Raw genomic sequence first — 18055 nt, 5'->3', positions numbered from 1 at the left:
TCTTAATTTTGAATATAGTTTTAGAAAGAAAATGATTGTTTTGAATTTGAAAATCTATTTAATTAGTCTAACATGATAAATTACGGTTTAAATTAAGAAAAGACACTTATTTTTAGTGTTTACTAATATTTTGAACAAAATTATCTCAAAAAATAGTGAAGAAATAAACACAGCTATATATATTAATGTAAATATTAAATATTCGAAACATGATTTTTATTAGGTAGTTGATATTCAAAACGTTTGTTGTATATTAAATGTCTCTAGCACATGTTACATCAAAATGAGGTGATGGAATTACAGGTGTAGACTTCCGTGATCAAGTAAATAAATTTGTATATGATGGTCCAATTTTTTTAGATAGTTAAATTTAAGAAATATTGAATGTTTTGATTCTTTGCTTCGAATCTTGTGTAAAACAGTTAAATATTTTTTAATAGTCTTAAGATATTTTTACTTGTGTGATCGATCCTTCGTTGTTATTATTTATGTAATTGTGTTTGATAAAATTTTCCTTTCATTAAGATTTTTTTTAATTTAAATGAATTATGATTTGTGGAGTATTGGTTGTCTATTAAGGGGTGGATGTAATGGTCGGTCGTCGGCACCGTTTTTATGTGGGAAACTAATTTTGGAGAGTCTTTGGTACTCACTTCGTTTTCTAATGGTGGATGGCTACCATTGACGCATATGCTGCAACTTCTTCTTCTCTGATCTATGCATTTTCAATAGCTACGGTGTTCGAGATCTGGAAAGGAGCCATGACAACAAAACCAGTGGTGCTGGACCTGCAGAGGAACAATGGCGGCCTTGTGCCATAAACGATGGAGATATGCATGCTATGTTTTTTTTTTTATATATATAAAATGGCATTAGTGCATAGTATCACCAATTAGTTATGACTCACTTATGAAAATTATTTTTTTTCATCCACAAAATTTAAACTTGACCTTACATAAAAGAAACAACTTAACCACTTGTTGATATAATCTTCATTTAACTTTCATGAAAAACAATAATGTCTTTTAAATTCATTGATGACATAATCATCATTATCTGTTCAGTTAAATAAAATATTTAGAAGTTAAAAAACTAAAAAGACCCGAAATATTTGTGATACCCGGTTATTTTTCTTTGTGCACCAAACACAAAGAAATAAACTTGTCCATCAGAGTATGCGCTGGTAGTACAATATTGACTTATAAATTTTGGCTAATTAAATTATTTTATTGGTTCTTTATTTTTATTTTAGATTGTAATTTGATTCAGCTTATACGAGTCACTCGTGCAATAATTATGAGAATAACATATAATTCAACAAATTTATGAAATAACATCAAACTATAAATATTTAACAATAACAATACTTACATAGAAATAATATCTTACAAGCCTCACAAAATATTTAATCGTAACCATCAATTTCTCTAAATACTCTCTCAACAATCGTCCTAAATTTATTTTGGTGGGAGTCTCAAATAAAAAAATAAAAAAAACTCTTTTGCAACTATCCCGGGTTCCTAACTCATTACAAACACAATTAAACACCAAAACAAATTCAAAGAAAATAATATACTATTATGTACTTCACTTGAATTGAATAGAGAGAATGGGTAAATGGGTAACTAAAGTGGGGCATGGATTCCTCTGTCAAATCTTGTCTTTTAATGACCAATGAATAGAGCAATTGTTGAGGGGTCAAATTCTTCATGTGACCCTACAATCGAAGGGTTCAAACTTCAAACCCCATGCACGTGGGCCACACCGACCCCTCACAACAAAGTCACGTGACACCCTTCCTTACTAAACGACGCCGTACTTAGTTCAAGCACAAACATGGACCCACTTTCCACAAGAAATTTAAACTTATTGTATAATAGTAATTCAAAATCACCCCCACAGTCCCACATTCATAATCACAATTGATTTTTATACAATACATAATTGAATCTTCTTATTACTTATATTTTCTCATAAATCAAAAACTCAATTATGTATCATGTTAAAATTGATTGAGACTACAAACATGTGATGGTATTTTGGAATCATCATCATATAGTAATAATTTTTGTTTTTTAGCATTTCCCCAACAATCCATAACCACAACAGTTTCATGCACTAACGTGTCCCATATGTTCCCTTCAATCTCTGCCACCAACCCTTCCCCTTCTTCTTCCATTTTCTCACCATCTTTCTCTCTCTGCATGTCGACCAACTCATCAATGTCTTCCAACACCTCACACTTGGCACGCGGGAACTCCTCGACCCTCTCCCACACCCTCTCCACCAACCCTACAACGCTCCCTTTTTGGTTACAAACACCACCCTTCAAAAACCAAAGTCTCTTCTTTTCTCTCTCTCCCTCTTGAGGCCCCAAAATCTCCCTCAGAACCTCATCCACCAAATCGAACAGCAATCTCCGATTCCAACGGTGACCCAGTTGGTCTTTTGGGGAAAAGTTGCGATCTTTGTCGCTTTCTGGGTGTTCGAGGTGGTGGAAGATTGATGGGTCGAGTGGGTTGGTCGGAGAGAACCACCCTTGGTTTAAGGACAGTGTTGTGGGGATACCCTGTGACTTTAGGGCAGTGGTACGGGCTAGGATTGCTGTGATGTACTGAAGCTCTTGTGGGGTGTGAGGTTGGACGACGGTGGTGGAGGAGAAGGAGAAAGCACCGTTGTTAGGCTTGTTCTCTGATCTATCTCGGGTAGCGAGTAGTGTGGTTGTTGTTCCTTCTTGTTTGTACCTCTGGCGCGCACAACTAGATAACTGTGAACTGCTTTTGGACTCTTGATGACAAGTATCACAGACCTGTGACTGTTTCGGATATACTTTTTTAATCATTTTGGTGATTCAAAAATAGAAAATCAAAGAATCTAATTTAAATATAAGAATAATTATACATAAATCATCATTTATTTTAAGCATTTCTTCTATATTTCTTTTTTTTTTTTATCATATCATAAAGTTTATGTAACTATACTTTTTCCTATTTTTCTCTCTTTCTCTCTGGGCATTGAATATCTTTTTAAGTATCCATCAAACATTTTCTTCAATATTATAATAACATTGTAAAAAATAAAATAAAACTACAGCATATTCCTCCTGTTATAGATTGGCAGGTAATTAAATATTAACTTTTATAGAAACTTTAAACTGATAATGTATATAAAAATCAAAATCTAACAAAATATATTTTTAAATAACTTAAATAAAAAATTAAAAATACAGAAGAAAAAAATATACTAGTAAATGGAAAAATTTAACAATTGAAGATATTTAAAATTTAAATATAAAGGTATAAATTTTTTTTAGAAAAATTAACATGTTTTGACTCCGTTCTGCTTTTGTTTAACTTTTTTTCGGGTACAATCACCAACAATGAGATTCAAACTAAAGGATTCTGTTTGTTTAAATTTTAAAAGAAAGCAATTTATATTTTAAATATTTTATGTAAAATCAAGTTTTTTTTTGTTAGGAGTATTTATGTAACAAATTTTTTTTATAAAGAGTAATTTTTTTTACTTTTAAAAGGTAATTATAAATACTATAAAAAATAATGAAAATAATTTTATAAAATAAGTATAAATTTAAATTTCTTCAGAAAATATTCAAAACAACTTTACAAAATAATAAGAAATCTGTTTTTTTTAAGATTATTTTTTTTCTTTCAAAAACTTAAACACATATAATAATAAAAATTTAAAACTGACTTTCGAAATACAAATATTTTTTTGACAAAAAAAGCTAAACAAATAATTGAAAATTCAATAATGAGGTACCTGTTTGGAAGGAATTTTGGTTGCTGGAGGAGAAGGGTCTGTCTTGACAGGTAGAAGATTTGGTACATTGTTGATGTTGTTGAGGAGAATATTGCTTGACAATGGATGATGATTTTTCTTGCTTTTGGTGTTTTTGATGTCACTGGCTCCAGTAGGCGATGTGGGACGAAGAATGATGAATGGTTCTTCTTGCTTGTTTCTGATGATGTCTGATGTCTGTGGAGGCCTTTTGATGAGCCTTGAGTTGAACTTTTCATTTGTAGCCTTTTTGCATTTTGGAACAGATTTGTTGTTCTGGTGAAACTCTTGCTGCTCTGGCACCAATGTTTGAGCCTTTGGTTTTGTTAAAACTCTTGGAAGATGTGGTTGAGTGTTAACTGGAGGAGGTGGTGGCAGTTTCAGCATGTTTTGGTCTTTCGTTGTGAGTGATGATGGTGTTGATGTTGTTGTTGTGTTTGGTTTGTGTTTGTCAATGAATCTAAGCCTTGGGAAATAGGGAGATTGGTTTGATTGTTTATCAGGGTTGGTTTCAGTTTCATCAATTGCTTTCAGTGATGATGTTTTGGGAGATTTTTTGCTTCTGAATTGGCCTACATTTTCTTCTCTGGTTTTGAGACTAGTGTTGGTGATGTCTTGACCAACTTTTCTGCTCACACTTTCCTTAACCTGTTTGACAATTTGTCTGGCATAGTAGCTTGGACTCCTGCCATTGTTCTCATCACTCTTCCTTTTGGAAAATGAGAGCCTAGGGAGCTCCAAATCCTCACCAAGGTTCATGTTTTCCTTGTTGATTTGGAGTGAGAGTCTGTGGTGATGATCAACATCTGATCTTCTTGCTGAGGAGATTCTTGGTGTCTCAGGCAAAGATCTTGTGGAGGCTATGTCACTACTGTCTATGCTGTTTCTGTGTTTGGTTTGGACATGTTGCTTGTGTCTCAGGTGGTGGTGAAGATGTGACACATTGCCTTGTGTGTTTGGAGTTGAAAGACATGAAGAAAAAGATGGTGAGTTTGCCCCTGGAAGAAGATCCAAACCCATTAACCTGGCCACCAAAGTTGGTGTCTTTGTCCCTGGAGAGCCGGTGAGTTCTGAGGACAAGTCATTCAAATTTCCACCACTTGCTCTTGTGCCTCCACTTGTCTTAATTTGTACAATATTCTTCTGGGTTTTCAAAATAAGTGGTCAAAATAATCACCATCGTGCTATCATTACTCACTTTTCAAAATAAACTAATAAACTTGTGAAACTCACAAGAAAAAAATTGGTGAAAAAGCAAGCCTTGGCAGGCTAATGCAAACTTACAGGAATTTTAAAATCTTCTTCTTTTGATGAGAGAGATGAAACTGTACCATCACCATCCTCTGACTCCAAGCTGTTCCTAGGTGCTTCAGCGCCTGAATTACACAAAAAATACCATATGAGAAAAAAGGAAAACAAAAAAAGGCTAATAATAACTAGTATTCCAATAATAATAATACCTTTTGGGACTGTGGTGTGGTCTTCTGAAGTGCATGAGGGTGGCTTGAAAGAGGTCTGTTCTTGTTGGTGGTGTTGGTTTATGTTGGGAAAGTGAAAAGGATGGAAATCAAAGAACTGAAAAACAGCACACATGCAACCAGAAGGGGCTTGTGTTTCAGCCTCAGCTTCACCTCCTACTCCTACTACACCTCTCTTAGATGATCTTCCAGCAAAATACCACTCCTTGCCCATAATTGGCAAGCCTATGCCTTTGCTCAACTTTACAAACAAGAAAAATGATATGGAAAAAGGGTTGTCAAATAAGTGGTGAAATCAGAATGAAAATGACACAATAAGCACAGTGGCCACAGAGAGAGAGAGAGAGTAAGAAAAAGTAGGAAAAACTTTGTGGGATCTGCAAGTGAAGAAGCGAGAAAAGCGGATCCTTGAAGCATAAAACGGTCACAGTGTAAGGAATTAAGTACACTGAGCTGAGAACACTATCTTTCTAACAAATTATTACTTTTTTTTAAAAAAAATTTGGGAACAAAATCAAAATGTTTATTAAAATATGTGTGGTCTTATTGTTTGAAAGATACAATAAATAATATGATAAACATTGGAAAACTGACGTCATCTTTTTTGAAAAAAAAGTATTTTATAAGAAATTACCTCGATCAAACATATAGATAGTTTTTTTTAAACAAAAAAATAAACACATTAAACGTTGAGTTATGTGTGCAATAAGAAATTCAACTTAATTTTTCATATCTAAATTTATATAATTTTTTATTTTTTCACACTTATTTGTTAAATTTATCTTATATCCCTACATATATTCTCAGTCTTTTTCATCACACCATCAATTTATTTATTATTTCTTTTATCTCTTTAGCTTTCTTCCTTGTACACATATATATACTACATTTCATTAAGGGTACATTTGTAGAAAGGGAGAAAATAAGTGAGAAATAAACTGAATAAAAATAAGAAATGCGAATAGAAATAATTAAACGTATAATAAATATAAATTTTTTTATTATAAGAAAAATAGAAAACAGTTGGTAGATGATTGAATTTTTAAATATGAGATTTAATTTTCTGATTATATAAATGCAGAAATTTTTGTTAGAAGAAATAAAAATCTATTTTAATAATTTATACGCCTGTGGGAATATCTTATTTTCAAGAAAAAAATATAGAAAAAAGATAAATATCTTTCTTCTTCACCCTGTTTCTACTCCACAAAACAAAGCGTAGGTAAAGTATAAATCATAAAATTTCGTTTTTGTAAACGCCTCATTTTTCTTCTTTCCCATTTTTACATCTCTTTTTTTTTTTTCTTCCTCTTCTCTTTTTAATTGCATATATTCACTCTCGGGTGTTATTTTTTGAAAGGAAATTTCTAATTAATGTGTCCTCTATATCTGTTTTCGTTTCCATTTTTTATTTAAATTTGGAGAAATAGACAATTTTTCTTTGTGTACCTGGCTTTTGATCTTTACAGCACTCACTTCCAAGCCCTTACCAAGACCAGAAACCAAGCCTGCTCTGTTATTGGGAACTGAAATGGTTAAGGAATTAAAGAATGGAGAGATATGACGATATGACCACGCACCTCTCTCTCTCTTTCTTAATTTGTTATGAAGCAAATATTATCCTACGTTGATGTGTAGGTACACTTGCCAATACCAGGTGCTTTGTACCACTGTGTGATTCCCACAACTCTGTCATTTATTGGATTCATATCTGTAACATAATTACAACTTTTTTCTGTAACTTGAATTGAATTTCGATCATGTCCTGTCTTTTAATAACATGATACCATAATGTGCAATATTCTTGTTGTAAACGAAATGATATCACTTCTCTTTGTTTATTTTTTATCATCATGCAGAACATGTAAAGATATACTACTAACTTCTATATACTTTTATTTTAATTTTCATCAATGGAGCGTCGAGTAGATGATACTTTTAGGCTTAAACACTTTTTAATTTCATGTTTTCACATTTTTGTTTGTTTGTGATTCTTATAATATTTAAAGCTTTCTTTTTATTAGTTTTGTCAATGGTTGTTATTGATTTAGAGGAGATAAATATATAGTGGATGAAAATAAAAGAAATATAATTTTAAAAAGAAGAAATAGAATAAAAATAAAATGATTTTTTTATTGTTTGATTTAAGAGAAATATGTATAAATTAGAGTAAAAATAATATTTGTAGAGTTGTTTGATAGAGATGAAATAGGAAATTTAACATTCTAGGCCCACAAGAAGTAACTTAATTCTTTCTAAAATCACTCCGACCAAACTACAAATGTAAGGTAACATAGCTTGCACCAACCGAACACACGCTTAATAACTAAAGTTTTCTATCGTTGTATGTTAAAATTTGATTGCTAAACATGTTAGTGATTGAATTGACTACTGAATAACTATGGTAACAAATTCCGTCTTCAATAAATTAACTCACACCTATCGAACACAGGGCCGACCCATAATCAATAAAGCCTAAAACAAATTTTAAGAAAAACTTTTTCAATATGTGAGAACTATTTTTGAGGGCTTTTGTGAGCAAATGTGGTATTATTTTTAATATATAAGGTTCTTTTTATTTTATAAAATCTAATAGAAAATATACTTTTATCAAAAATTTAAATTTTAGTTGTTTTATCTTCAAGTCGATTTTATCAAATACAGTTAACACATGTTTAGTAACTAAAGTTTTTTATCGTTATATGATAAAATTTGATTGTTAAACATGTTAGTGATTGAATTGACTACTAGATAACAATGGTGGCAAATTATCTAGTTGCTAACTAGTTTGGCAATTGAATAAATAATAAGTTACACTTACATACTAGTATTGCTTAGCTTAATTAGCATGTAAAGAAAGTCAAATGCATGGAAATTAAAGAGTGGAAAACAAAAAGTTGTTTGGTTGAGCTGATTTAGCATGGACAGTTTTAAAAAAATAATGAACCCTACACTTCTACCATTCCATGCAAGCATAGTTTTAAAAATTGATTGGTAGAAAATTGATAGCACAACCAATTCAAGCCATTAATCAGATTGGAATATTTATACTACATTTAAATATTTATAGTGCAAAAAATGTTAAAATCTCTAGCTCTAAAAGGCTTCAAACTTGTAAATTGGACAATCACAACACTACACTTACACCACATACACCAACTAAATTATTCAATAAATGTATGAAACAAACAATATATATAGACATATTTAATTAAACATTATGTTATTTAATACTGGTTCATACAATTGAATTATTTACCTATTTATCCAATTAGTTACCCTAAAATCCTCGATCAAATCGACAATTGTTGGCCATGATTTGTAAAATCCACCCCCCCCCCCTCCTTCCTTAAGTTTAATAATAATAATAATAATAATAAATTAATTAATAATAATAAGAGTATTTTATTTAATATTAAATTCTTTTCTTCTTTTTTCTTAAATACCAAATAACTTTAATTAAAATACTTCTTTTATTTTCTACTCTATTTTACTTCAACTAAACAACCTTAGTCTTCGGTGCCTTTCTACTTTATTTGGCTTCTTTTTATTTCTTTACTTTTTTTTTTATTGTTTCATTTCCTTTCTTTTCTTACAACCAAATATAATGTTAGTGAGAATAATGTGAACATAAATATTTATGAGTTGCTAACATTTTGATCATCTCTTATTAGAAGAATCAAATTACCTACTAAATCATTTGGTAATATTGTAATTGAAAGGATTAAAATTAAATTGCTTTCACAATTTACAATTCATTTGCAATATTGATAACCGGTAATTTGAATTAATAAAAAAAATTCTAGTGATATCTTTTTCAATCATCATGATGGTCTTTAAATATGAATTTTTTATTAATAATTCTAAAAAATAAATTTATGTTAGCTAACACAATTGTAGTCACCAAGCAATACATTTTTTTTAAAAAAAATGCATTGCTCTTATTTTAGTATTATGAATTATTTATATACTTTATTAATATTGAAAATGTATTTGAATACAATATTAATACATATGTCACATAAAGTGATAAAATAAAAATATAAATTAATTAATAAAATAAATTATCAAATATACAATAAAAAAATCAAAATGAAAAAAAAAAGATAAACATGACAAAGTGTCTGGTTGATGACCCTTAATATTGTTAGCATCGCTATGTTGCAATGAACTTTGCATCAAGTTCTCAATTGTTGTCTCATCCTCTTCCTATGACTTCTATTTGGACTTTCATGATAATATTGATCAATATTTCAAAAATTGACCCGGTTGTTGATCTGGTCAAGGCATCGAGTTGATGGATCACGAGTTAAACTAGTGAGTAAGTAGTTGAATCACACGAATTAGTGTAAGTAAAAAAAAAATATAAATATGCACATTAATTGTGTTATAAGTTTAATAAATAATCATGATAGTTTGGTGAAAAATTGATTATCTCAATAATTTTTAGGTTCTTGGTTTAATTCTTAGGTGTACCTTTTAAAATAAATTAATGTTGGTTAAATAAGTTCAACCAAACCAATTTACCAGTTCAACTATTGAAACGACCGGGTCAATGACATGACCTGTCCAAAAAGAGACTCGGACCAGTCAAACCAGCTGGTCTAGCCGATCCAACTTTTAAAACTATGATTTTGGCTATAATCTTAAATCTTACTAAATAATTGGTATTGACTAAAAACTAGAGGCTTGCCCTTAGCTAAGTCACATAGATTTAGAATATTGACAAAGAGTATTAACTTTACTCCATCTTTATATATAGTTTTTCTATTAGACCATGCATTATATCATCATATATACAATTGTCACTATATTTTTGTATTATTGGCTACAATTTAAGGTGAATATAGAGAATGTTACTTAAGGTTTTATTGTGCTAGGTTGATTACAAAAGGTTTATTGTGTAGGTGTAATAAATGGTTTGATGAGAATGAAAAAGTATTCAAAATGATTATGCAATAACTAACTCGACGCACAAGTGTATGATAAACAAGTAATAAGAGTGATGAGTACATAGTATCATCACACATAGACTTGATTGAGTACCATATACTAATTTTTTACATTATTCGATCAAATTGAAGATTGAGTTGTCACGGTTACTGAATAATAAGGGAATTAAAATCTACCTAGCTAAATTGGAGTCAAAGCTCACCAAATTGATACACAAAGACTCAACTATACACAAGCAAATGTAAGTCATGACTCCTTACTCTTAATTCCTATTCTTTCTCTCTCAAATTTCAAACATACACACCAATTCATTGCTCGATTACACTCAAGATTATCATTTCGATTCCTTGACAACATGTCCTAGATGGCTAAACAAGAATCCCAATTCTTTAGCTGTTCGCACTTATCACCTTCACCGGTAAGTTCAAGATTATTAAAGAATTAATATACACAACCAACACACCTCCATTCTTAGAACATATACAAATCATGTGTCTAAAATCTTAATTCATATTAAGATTTATTTTTCATATTAAACCTAAGCTAGGTTTCATTAGTTAATTTCCATCGCACCAATAACATTAAGCAAAAGGAAGTAAAATTGAAGCACAAAGCATGCAATTGAAGCTGAATTAAGAACCTCTATCACACTAACAACACACACAAAATAAGAAAATATAAAGATTTGGTGAAAGCAATGCAAGCATACGCATGAGTCCCATAAAATGACATAAATTGTGTATTTATGGGTTGGAAGAGACAAGTCATTTTCCAATGCTATAACTCCATCACTTGGCATTGAAATAATTAATATCATTGTTGAACATTGCTTCATTGTTAGTCATTTTTATTTTATTTTTGGGTCAGCAAAAAAAGGATTTCATTAATAGCAGCACCAACAGTACATACGTTGATTACATAGAGCACGTGGGGCTTACAAATTTCAAATCTCATGTGTGTAAAACCTTCCCAAGTAAAAGAACATTGAAGATATATAGGATTAATACAAAAGAAATTATAATGGGAATCAACTTCCCATAATAACACAAATAGTATATTAACACCCTCAGTAGTTCACAACATCAACAATTTTATGCAGTAAGCTGGATTCATGTACCATTCATAGAAAGAGTATGAAAAGTTGTTCACTTTAGTAGCTAGCCATGACCACTCTCTCAATCTTATATGTTCCATTGTATCATCAAAATCTAGTTCTACCCCTTCAAAAATTATTTTGTTTTTGTGACACCAAATGGACCACACCATCGCACACCACATCACCCTCCAAATAATTGTTTTACTCTTCCCAAGCCAATAACAAGTATGCATATGGAAGTATTGTATTGGCTCACAATGTTGAGCTAGTTGTACTCCAATCCAGTTATAACAGTTTTGCCATATTTTTTGCGAGAAAGAGCAAGCAAATAAGAGATGATTATTGTCCTCTTCCTCCAAATGACACATTAGACACAAATGGTCTAGCTCTGCCTTGTTGATATTCCTATGCTTCAAGTTGCTTCTCGTGGCCACTTTGTTCTTAGCTAATTTCCACATGAACACTGCCACGTTGTGGGGAATAAGTAGCTTCCAACAACTTCTATAGAAAATGTTATCAACAAAAATAGAGCTTCTCATTAAAAGACAATATGTATCTTTCATAGTATATATATCCTCGTTGATGACCTTTTCCACAACATAATATTCAGCCTATCCATTGACAACACCATTATTTCCAACTCATTTTTAAAGTCATTAACCATGGATAATTCCCATCGGAGCCAAGGGCGTCTCCATATGAGATCCCACGTCCATGTGTCATCGATCTAATATCCTACAACTCCTACCACCTCCAACTTTTGGATAGAATTTAAGAAAACCCTCCCAAGCCTCTCTTATAAGCAATAATTACCCACCTAAGGATCCTTCCAAAAATTGAATCAGCCTCCCATTACCCATCCTCCACACAATAATTTTTTCAAACCAACCATTTATTACACCCTCACGACAAATGCCAACAAGATCTCTCCACCATAATGAATCCCTCATAGATTTTCTCTTGACTTGAAGGAAGTTGCCATGATTATATTTTGAGCATAGCACATGATACCAAAGGCGATCATGACTGCTGCGCATCCTCCATTTCTATTTTCCTAAAAGAGATTCATTAAACAAACTGATATTCTTCACACTGAGTCTTTCATTCTCCTTTGATAGGAAGATCTAATCCCACCCTTCCTATGCAATTTTCCTCCTACCCTCCTCACATCCCCATAAGAAGTTGTAAACAAACAATGTTTTTTCACAACACAAGGTGGAATTTTAAAAAAAAGAAAGAAAGAAAAGAGGTAAAGAAGAGAGGAAGGAGTTAATGAGTATTACCCTTCCACCAATATATAGAGCTTTTTGCTTCCACATAGCTAATTTGCTTCTACATTTATCCAAAAAAGGCTCTCAAGTTGATGTTTTTCTAGGGTTTGCTCTAATGGGTATCCCTAGGTAGATAAAAGGAATCTCTATCACCCTACAATTAAGTACCTAGACTTATCTTCTCATGGAAACCTCATCAACCCCAAACCTAACCAATTTACTCTTGAAAAATTTTGATTTAAGTCCCAAAGCAAGTTCAGAGAAGCAAAGGATGGACTTTATACAAAAAATATTTTGCATTGAATCATTTGCAAAAAATAAAGTATCATCTGCAAATTGCAAGAGTGATACTTGTACTTTTTGCTCACCCACCAAGTACCTTGAAAAAAGATTACACTCCTTTGCTTGTCTCATCAATCCGGATAGGCCTTCCGCCACCATAAGGAACAAAAGTGGTGCAATAGGATTCCCATGTCATAATCCTCTTTGTGCTTTAAACTCCTCGGTAGGGCTACCATTGTCATGGATAGATATAGATGCCGATTCAACTCCCACTTTAATCCAAACAAGCCATTTCTGGCAAAAACACAACCTCCTCATCATGTAATAGAGAAATTCCTATGAGATCGAGTTGTATGCTATCTTAAAATTTACTTTGAAAATCAAATAATCCTTGTGACATCTCTTCATGTCACTCACTATCTCATTTGCAACACGTACTCTGTCAAGCATAAATATTCCTCCCAAAAAAACACTTTTCCTCACATCAATAATCTTTCCTATTCCCTTCGCCAATCTTTTAGCTAGGATTTTTTATATAACTTTATAAACCAATTAAAAATATAAGCCTAAAATCATTCAACCCCTTGGGGGTTATCCTTTTTAGGTACTAATGCAATAAAATATGCATTAGCCCCTCTAGGAATGGCTTCGTGCTCCCAAAAATCCTCCATTATACACACAAAGTCCTCCTCAAAAAGGAAGTTATGTTGTAAAAAAACAATGTTTTTGGTAAGTCATCCTTGTAACTTTAAAAATAATTATGAAAATTGTGCCAGTTATTGGTAGTTATCAACTCCTCACTAAGTGTGGAGAACAATTGGACAATAAAACTACCATTAGAGCAGCGAAGGTGTTTTTTTATCAACGAATAAAAAATATATTAACGCAAATGCACAGTGCAAGATCCACACTCCACTGAGAAAAATTAGTTTAAGTCTTCGGGTATAGTATTAAGCCAACTCCATGCATGAAAAATAATTTTGTGCAGTAAAGCCTCCTTATTATGTGTTCCACCATTGAATATAATATTGTTTCTCTCATTCTAGACACACCAAACCACCGTAGCCCACAGTGCCATCCATCTATGCTTTTCTATTTTGGAAGATAGATTTAGCAGAATATTTAACGCCCTTGATTGTCGACTTCTTAGTGGCTCTTACACTACGACACTTCACACGGTGATACTTCACTCAACTCCTCATTGGTCATAACCCTCCATCGGTCAAAAGCCTCCATGGGTAGTCCTTTTCGAGACCTTGACAATCTGCTTCAGTTGCTTTCATGATCAATGATTATCTCCCACAAACAAACACGAGACTTTTTAGCATGTTTTATCCTCACTCACACACTTTCTGAGAAACTTCCTAGAAGGTCACTCATCTCATAACTACTCCAAGCTAAGCATGCTTAATTGTAGAATTCTTAAGTGACAAATTATCGAAAAATAGAGGCATCTTATTGGTATAGGCAGTACCAATTAATTCCTTTAAGTCATCCTCAATTGTATAGTCTCATACTTGTATAACCTTTGGATCTCTCTCTTTCTGGTGTGATTCATCAAGGTGTCACATGAAAGTGTGTGAAGTGTCATAGTGTATAAGCAGTTGAGAAGTCAATAATGTGAGATGTTACAAATGGTATCATAACAAACCTCTCTCCAAGTATAATGTGGTTCAAGCATGAACCAGGTAGAAGCTAGAGACCATGTAACACCCCAAACGAATCACACCAGAATGAGAGAGATCCAGAGACAATATAGGTATGAGATTATACAATTGAGGATAACTTAAAAGAATTAATTAGTACTACTAATACCAACAATATGCATCTACTTTTCGGTAGCCTATCACTTAAGAACTCCATAGTTAAGGGTGCTTAGCTTGAAGCAATTATGGGATGAGCAACCTTCTAGGAAGTTTCCCAGGAAGAGTGTGAGTGAGGAGAAAGCACGTTGAAAAGTCTTGATTGGTTTGTGGGTTCAGCCATTGATCCTAGAAACAGACAAAATTGATTGTTGAGGTCACGGAAAGAGCTACCTACGAAGGATTCCGACCAATGGAGGATTCTGACCAACAAGGATGTTGAGTGAAGTACCACCGTGTGAAGTGTCGTAGTGTGTGAGTTGCCAAGAAGTCACCAATCAAGAGCGTTACATGATATGTTCGAAGTGTTTGGTCACATGTTCGAGGAGATTGGAATTGTATTGTAGCCATCGAAAACATGTGTTCCAAACCTCAACAATAACCTTCCAATGGAGAAACAAATGTCCTATTGTCTCCTCTTCTTCCAAGTATAGAGAACACACATCTATCCCCCTATTTAAAGCAATATTTCATCTCTTGAGGTTATCTACTGTAGGTAACCTATTAAGAAGTAAGTGCCCCGGTAGGAAAGACACCTTTGGTGGTACATCAAGATGCCAAATTTTCTCAAGCAAAGGATTTTCATTGCAAGGAAAATTGATATCTATTAGAGCAGAGTATTCAAAGCTAGTAGAAAAGGTTCCACTAGATTCAAGCTTCCACGTCCAGTAATCATGTGCCTCCAGATTAAGAGAAATGCCATTTATAGCATCTTCCAATAGCTTCAAAGAGTCAAGTTCCCACTCAAACCAACATCGTCTCCACCAAAGATCCCATGACCATCACCCATTCACCCAATTCCCCATATCCTCCAAATTACTACCTCAATTATGTGAGTTTAGATACAATCTAGGATAGCAATTAGCCAAATTAGCTTCACCTTATCAATTGCCCTCCCAAAACCTAATCTTACTATTGTTCCCAACCTTCCACTCCAAAAAAGAATTGAACCATCTACTCTCATTTTCCCCACCATAAACCTTTTTCAAGTCCCTCCACCAAATAGATTCATTTTGGCTCCCTCTTTCCAAAATAAACCCCTCCATCTGCCATACTTAGACACCAAGATTTGACTCCAAAGGGAGTCAGGGCAGGGGAGGTGTGTTCCTTATTTTCTTGCAAGTTTTCATGATTTGTGCAAGTATATATTTACATAAAATAATATAAATTAAAATATATGTTTTGTTCTTACAAAATGAAAAATGTTCTCATGTTTTAATTTTAATGAAACCTAAGTAGAAGCTTGTTTTGATCTACACGACCACATATAGTTTGAATAATTTTAAAGGTAAATAGTCATTTGTGTCCCTTGAATGTGTATAGCGTTGACAAATTCCTCCCTGAAAGATGAAAGTTCAAATTTTAGTATCTGAGAGTGAAAAAAGTGCGACAAATTCGTTAATTTATGTTCGTTACCGTTAATGAAAAGAGCCTACGTGGCACATTCAGGAACGAATTTGTCAAAGCTCTACACATTCTGGGACAAAACTGATTATTTACACAAAATATAATTTAATCTTCATCTTTCCCCCATTTTTAATCGTTGCAAGCATAAAATTACAATAAGTACTCAAAAATTAGGAAAACAAACATAAGTTAGAACAAACATAATAATAAGCATAATATTGATTAATAAGCATAATCTGTCTATTGCTTTAAAATTTTTACTGTAACAACATTAGGTAATAACAAAATCAAGTCAAGTCTTATTTTTTTGTAAAGATTAACTTAATGAATGTACATTTTTGTTTGAATATCATATTTTGGGTAAGGTATTATTACATTAGAAATTTCAAAACAATAGACAAATTATACTTATTAATTAATATTATATTTATTATTATATTAGTTCTAACTTATGTTTGTTTTCCTATTTTTTTGTGTTTATTATAATATTATGCTTGCAACGATTAAAAAAGGAGAAGATGAAGATTAAATTATATTTTGGATAAATAGTCATTTTCATCCGTGAATGTATAGAGCAGTGACAAATTCATCCATGAATGTGTTACGTAAGCATTAACATAACAGATGAGAATTAACGGATGAATAAATTTATTGTATTTTTTTTATTTTTGGGGACTAACATTTGAATTTTTAAATTTCAAAGACAAATTTATCAGCACCTTATACATTCAGGAATTAAAATAACTATTTACAGTAATTTTAATCAAAGCTAAGTTTGGTCATGTATACCTAATGGAGTTTGAAAACATACAAATTTTAATTATAAACTAACACGTATGGGAAGTCAATAAAAACATCAGCCGAACACTATCCTATAAAAATATTATAAACATATCTATAACTTCCAATGAATTGTTTACACTTTCGTGATAAAAGTGAATTTTTTATACTTTTCTACACGTACTACGACGAAAAAGATCGATAATCGTCGCTGGCTGTGTTGTGAACTTGTGATGTATGCGATCCCAATCGTGACAGTATACACTTGTTCAAATCCCTATCAAATCAATCATAAATATGTAAGACCTGCAAATAGGTTTCTATGGACTTTTCTTGATAACCTTCGATTTGAATGTTGAAGGTGTAATTCGAAAGAAACTTGTTCCGGCGGTAAGAAGACTTTGGAAGAGACTGCAATTCTGCAAAGTGCATCTACCAATATAAATTGAATTGAATTCATTTGCCTTCGTTATTATGGAGTCAATTAATAAGTAATAATAATATTTAAACTTGTTTAAAAGATAACCGTTAAAAGAATTAATCAAATAGTCACAGTAGTGCAACGGAGTTAATTAGTCTTACGACAATAATATTTGAAAAACACGTTGATTATAATAAAATTAAAAAGGTGAAGCCGTTGTAACTTATTTAGGTCTTAACTTGAACTAACTCTAATATCATTTTAACTTGCAAAATAATTTTGAATTTACTAGCTAGTAGATGCTAATTTAGGGTTTAGTGTTCTTTTCTTCGTTTCCTTTCTAAATTAAATAACAAAAGTATGTGATATCGCTGGTTAGTTAACTTTAAGAGCCATTTTCACGTGCAACTAGTAGTTGGGTAGGATTAGTTACTAATAAAAGGAGACTAGCTAGCATAGGGTTGCCGTTAATTTTGTTTAAGTTCTACTAATTTTCATTGTGTAGCTAGCAATACTCTTTCTAATAAATTCTAAGTTTAAAGAAATTGTTTGCAATATTTTAATGAAAATTCATGAACATTTTTCTTCACTCTCATTTTCGCAGTACTCTTTTCTATAACTGCTGATTAAACAATCAATGATTGAATATAGCAAGAAAGTATTTTTAATGTATGCCATCCTTACTTTATTGGAGTCAATTCTTCATT

The 18055-nt window shown here is 32.0% G+C and overlaps 1 protein-coding gene across 2 annotated transcripts; it reads right to left on the bottom strand.

The window, feature by feature from the left end:
* Positions 1 to 1344: 1344 nt before the first annotated feature.
* LOC114425204 lies at positions 1345 to 5715 on the bottom strand. 2 transcript variants are annotated; one of them, XM_028392018.1, is made up of 4 exons: positions 5259 to 5715; positions 5083 to 5174; positions 3781 to 4938; positions 1345 to 2815 (listed from the first exon to the last, which is right to left on the bottom strand). In XM_028392018.1, the coding sequence occupies exons 1-4, from the start codon at positions 5488 to 5490 to the stop codon at positions 2003 to 2005; spliced, it is 2295 nt and encodes a 764-aa protein (XP_028247819.1). In that variant the 5' UTR covers positions 5491 to 5715; the 3' UTR covers positions 1345 to 2002. The 2 variants fall into 2 exon arrangements, with proteins under 2 accessions (XP_028247819.1, XP_028247818.1); XM_028392017.1 differs by having other exon boundaries at positions 3781 to 4941; positions 5259 to 5714.
* Between the last annotated feature and the right edge of the window lie 12340 nt (positions 5716 to 18055).

This window comes from Glycine soja, chromosome 9 (assembly GCF_004193775.1).
Source record: "Glycine soja cultivar W05 chromosome 9, ASM419377v2, whole genome shotgun sequence".
Taxonomy (NCBI): domain Eukaryota; kingdom Viridiplantae; phylum Streptophyta; class Magnoliopsida; order Fabales; family Fabaceae; genus Glycine; species Glycine soja.
Note: the sequence above shows the minus strand (reverse complement) of the source record. Positions and strands in the feature narration are given on the sequence as shown.

Excerpts from the sequence above, each read along its gene's own strand:
- LOC114425204 (XM_028392017.1), bottom strand. The coding sequence starts at position 5,490 with ATGGGCAAGGAGTGGTATTTTGCTGGAAGATCATCTAAGAGAGGTGTA. Across the intron at positions 4,942-5,082 it reads AAGAAGATTTTAAAATTCCT|AAGAATATTGTACAAATTAA; the intron begins GTAAGTTTGCAT and ends TTGAAAACCCAG. Across the intron at positions 2,816-3,780 it reads CCAAAATTCCTTCCAAACAG|TCACAGGTCTGTGATACTTG; the intron begins GTACCTCATTAT and ends TATCCGAAACAG.